At 32.6% G+C, this 5355-nt stretch overlaps 1 protein-coding gene across 1 annotated transcript; it reads left to right on the plus strand.

Annotated features, from left to right (window-relative positions):
• Positions 1-3144: 3144 nt before the first annotated feature.
• Positions 3145-4457, plus strand: LOC111379264 (premnaspirodiene oxygenase-like). The gene is made up of 3 exons (XM_023002621.1): positions 3145-3709; positions 3788-4121; positions 4193-4457. Exons 1-3 carry the CDS (start codon positions 3150-3152, stop codon positions 4388-4390), a joined length of 1092 nt encoding a protein of 363 aa, XP_022858389.1. The 5' UTR covers positions 3145-3149; the 3' UTR covers positions 4391-4457.
• Positions 4458-5355: the final 898 nt, after the last annotated feature.

The following is a 5355-nucleotide window of genomic DNA, read 5'->3' on the forward strand; positions in this document are numbered from 1 at the left end:
GAAGATCTCGGCGCGGTACTGTTCGTGATGGCTGTAGCAGCATGGTGATGGCACAGATCGAGGCTGCAGCGATTTTATGTTTTCGGTGGTTTTAGGATTATTGTTGTGGCTACGGCGGTGACGACGATCGTTGGCATAGGTGGTGGAGGTGGCCGATCTGTGGTGTATTTGTGCTTATTTGTGTGAGTTCTGTGTGTATGGATATGATAGTGGTAGTTGTGGTAATTTGTTGGCAATGTGTTGGATCTAGTGGTGGGGGCATTGTTGGTGGTGGTGGTGGTGGTGACCATTTAGTTGCTCTGTGACCAATCATTGGTGGTGGACTGGGTTCAACAATGGAGTATTTTGTATATGTGACCAACGATTAGGCATATGACCTTAAAATTTAACAATCTGTGACCTTAATGATTTGGTCTGTGATCTTGAAATTTGATAATTCGTGGCTAAAAAAAATTTGTGACCTCTAAAATTTTTTATCCGTGACCTCGAAATTATTTGTAACCTATAAAATTTTTTATATGTGACCAGTAAATAAATTTATGACAAATTAATTTGATGATATGTGACTAATAAATAAATCTGTGTCCATTAATCATTTAACTGTGACTTTAATATATTTATTTGATAAATATTTTTAATTAATTGAATACAAACCTGAATTTTGAATTTTCAAACTTCTTACCTGATTTTTGAAATGGTGTAAAGAATACACCTCAAATATGAATTTTTCCCATATTTCTATCCCCTAATTTATTTAACAATTTCTCTTGAGTAGAATTAAATATATTTTTACATGTGACTCGACTATATTTTTATGACAGATATGAACATATAAAAAAGCATTAAACATTTATGAATACTTGATCATATAAAGGGTAGTGGTATATTTCTATTTCCTATCGAATTCTAAGACAATTGATACTATGTCTAATTTATTTTCTATCTTTCGAGGATAAAACAATCCATAACATTCATACAATTAGTCATTAAGTAATTGTAGAGAAAAAAAACATGTCAATCATTTAAGAATTGAAAACTTGTTTTGAATGTCAAAAATAAATAAATTACGAGGTAAAGGTTCATGATATAAATTTCATTGTAATCCTAATACTAAGGGTCTGTTTGATTGTAAAGATGAAATTTGGGTGGAAAGAAAATGAATTCTAGGGAATTGAATTACCTAGAAATTGTTTTCCTAAGAATTGTAAATTATAGTGTTTGATTGGTATAATTTTTCACGTGGAAAATGTTGAAATAAAAGTGTTTTTTAGCGTTCGTTTAACTTTGTTTTACGTAAAAATTGTCAATTTAAGGAATATCCACTTCTATCATTGTTCCTAGAATTTGTTTCCATTGCCAACCAAATAAAAAAAGGATAAAAAAATCACCTATATTTTGATGTTCATTTGACTTTGTTTTACATGAAAATTGTTAATTTCAGAAATATCCTCTTTTACAAATATTCCTAGAATTTGTATCCCATTGTCAACAATAAAAAATAAAAAAAAAATAAAAAGCAAAAAAACAAAAAAGTGGAAAACCAAAAACCACCTACCCCTAGAAAAATAAAAGGTAGAAAATCATGCTTTAAGGTGTTATACCTAGAAATTCATGGAAAATCAATTCCTTGAAAAATTTTGTCAATCAAATAGGCCAAAAGTGGAAGTTGGAATTCGAATTCCAAATTCCATGGAAAATTTCGTGCAATCAAACGGAGCCTAAAATTATTTAGCCTACTATAATGTCTGAATTAAACACATAAAAGTGGAATAATATCACCAAAAAATGGTGGAACGTGGTTAGTATCCAAATTCCTGGCACAAATTGTTGATGAATCACTGGACAAGGAAATTCGAAAATTATTTCTTCAATAACTGTCGTCTTTACGCGTCTGTTTTTTTTTTTTTTCAATTCTATCTCATATGTATCTCTACGTAGAAAAATTCTAAATGAACAGGGCATAGTGACAACCTTGTTGACAAGGGCTGAGGTGGCTCAGCCTTGTTTGTGTAGAAGACCTCTTCTACGTAATCTGCCCTTTTAATTCTGTATTTGACGTCTGTATGTGCCTAAAGGAATCCCAAAAAGAACTCCAATTTCTTCCCAAAAGCAGTTGTCTTCCTCTCCTATTAAGTACCTGTTGGGCCCCTTTAAAATTTTACGTTGTTTGTTAAAGTATTATTCTTCACTACACATTTACACAATAAAACATTTTACACACGAATCAATAAAATTTCTTTATTTTTTAACCACACATTCTCTAAAAAATATTTTTAAAAGCTTTTAATTTCTCAAATAATGGATGACAAACAGGGGCTAAAACTCCCTCACAGCCACCAATGTTTTAATCCTTCAGTATGTATATATATCAATCTAAGCAACAAATGTTTTGGTCCAATTAGAAGTCCAGCCCAAATAAACTTTTATCCCATGTCAAATTAGTTTGAAGCCCAATTAGTGAAATATTTCTCATCAAGGCTGCACTTTTTCCATTTAATAAAATCTAGTCCTTGATAAAAATTTATTTGTGTAGTCCATATTCTCTTTATTTCAATTCAAACCCTTCAATTTCTAAAGTATAGAATTTGATCCCCCAAACTTTCCATCCAATGGCCAATTAATCATTCTTTCTTTTCCAACTATTTCAAAACGTGTCAAATACTGAAAATAAATAAATAAACCAAGTAAAATTCAATAATTTGACGACATAAAAATTTAGTAATATAACCCAAATAAATGCACGAAACGCACTTATTAACTACTATTAGAGATGCTTTAAGCTTGAGAAAAAACATAGAAATAGCATATTGAAAGTAAAGTTTTTTTAGAACTGACATTTTTTTTCTTTTGAATTGATAAAAATTTAAATCAAAATTAACAGTTAATTTTAATCATACATTTTTATGACACCCGCAATTTTTTATTTAATTTTCAATCATACTTTTCATCAACTTTTATCACAATCTACTAAAATTTTGATTTTTAGTCATACCAAACACATTGTTATGGCATTTCACTTCAAAACGTTATACACACAAAGCTGTAAACACGTGTAGGAACCCAAAATTGAGAGTGTGTAACACATTCATGTCTATAAATATACAGGTCAACTGATACTAGCAAGTAGAAATAATCTTTCACTATCTTCAATGCAGTTCCCATTTTCTTTCACCATTTTCTTTCTAATACTCTTGTTCTTTATTTTCTTGTTGATTAAGGAGTACGAAAGATCATCAAAAACTGCTAAGAAATTGCCCCCTGGACCATGGAAACTCCCTTTTGTAGGAAACTTGCATCAATTTCTAGGTTCATTACCACATCGTTCTCTCCAAAAATTAGCACAAAAATATGGTCCAATCATGCATTTGAAGATTGGTGAACTCTCTACAATCGTTATATCATCTCCTCACGTAGCAGAAGAAGCCTTGAAAAAGAATGATCTTGCATTTGCAGATAGACCGCAGGTTCTCTTGTCGAAGATCGTTTTTTACAATTATGTAAATCTTTCTTCTTCTCCATATGGTGAATACTGGAGAGAGATGCGTAAATTGTTCATTATGAAACTTCTAAGCTCGAAAAAGGTAAAATCATTTTACACAATTATGGAGGAAGAAGTGTCGAATCTTGTTGCCTATATTCGATCTTTAGAAGGATTTCCAATTAATCTGACTGAAAAAGTTTCTTCTGTAACGAGTGCAGTTACTTGCAGGTGAGGTCATATGCACCTTCATACTATGTTCTTTTTCTTTATTTTTGAGTATTATTAAATAAATGAACACTCATGTAGGGCTGCAGTTGGTCGAAGATGCAAAGATCAAGAAACTTTATCAAGTTTGGCAAAAGAAGCTATAGCATTTGCAGGAGTTTTTAATGCTGGAGATGTTTTTCCTTCGCTGCAACTACTCGACTCCCTCTTTGGGTCGAAAAGGAAATTGGCTAAGTTGCATAAGAAGGTCGACAATATTCTAGAGGACATAATCCAAGAACACGAGAAGGATCGACTAACCTTGACAGGGAACGAGCCATTTGAAGAAGATTTACACGACGTATTCCTACGCCTCAAGGCAGATAATGAATTTCCGATTGATATTACAAGAGAGATCATCAAAGCCAACATTTTTGTAAGAAGATCTTATATTAGATGTTTTCTTCCTTTGCTCTTTTTCACTTTTTTCTTATCAATAACTTGCAGGAACTCTTCACCGCTGGAACAGATACATCATCCACCGTAGTAGAATGGACAATGGCAGAATTGATGAAGAATCCAAGAGTGATGAGAAAGGCACAAATAGAAGTGAGGCAAGAAAACGAAAAATTCTCAAATACTGATATTCAGAAACTAAATTACCTGCAAATGGTGATCAAAGAGTCATTGAGGATACATTTGTAAGTATTATGTCCTAGGTCTAATCAACTTTGGACATAAATACTTTTATATATAATTAATGTAATTAAATGGTAGATCTATTATTTAATTAATAGACAATTTAATAAATAATAGAGTCCGTAGATTCAAACATTTGTAATTTGTTAATCACAAGGAGTTGTGATTGTGAGATACAAATTACATCTGATTGAATCTTAAATCATCCATGGTCGTAAGTAATAATGAGATACGGATATCGTTATTACGGATAGACCATCACGTGTGGCATTTCTTACTTGTGAAGTAAGTAGCTGATCTCACAAGTTAAAGTGTGGTGACACTTAAGTGAACACGTGGATGTTTTGTTAGAGAACAAAATATTGGAGACCCGTCGAGAGATTCCACATGGATAACTATCTGAGTGTCAGTGGTTAATCTCCAACGTTCGATAGTGGAATTGGTCCTTTGACTTGAGGTCGTCATGGTACCTTATATGAGGACAGTCATACTTTGGCGGTGTTGGATGTTGATCTGAAAAGGGCCGTTAATACGACATCGTTCGGGTACGTCAAGAATCGTATGAAGGTTGTGATTGATAAATAAAGAATTCGTCACTCTTAGATAGTAGGAGATTATGATCTGCGTTTCATTCGATTAAGTTGATGATGAAATCCTTGGCCAAGGTGTACTCATAAGTCGAAAAAGAGTTTTCGACTTATATTGACTTAATAGTGGAGTGAAAGATATGATCGATGATCGAGATTGACACAATTCCATATCTCGTAATTAATCGGATCATATTAACGAAGGGATTATAGTTTCACGGTAAACGAACGAATTTAGTTTTGTCATACCATGTGACATTTTCCGTCACATGTATTGTCCTGACACATTGTTAGATGTCAATCAGGGACGGCGAGTGTGAATTGACGATAAATTAAAATACAATTTTGATTAGATCAAAATAATATTTCACGTCGTTAGGCATC

This window comes from Olea europaea, unplaced genomic scaffold (assembly GCF_002742605.1).
Source record: "Olea europaea var. sylvestris unplaced genomic scaffold, O_europaea_v1 scaffold1959, whole genome shotgun sequence".
NCBI classification, from domain to species: Eukaryota; Viridiplantae; Streptophyta; class Magnoliopsida; order Lamiales; family Oleaceae; genus Olea; species Olea europaea.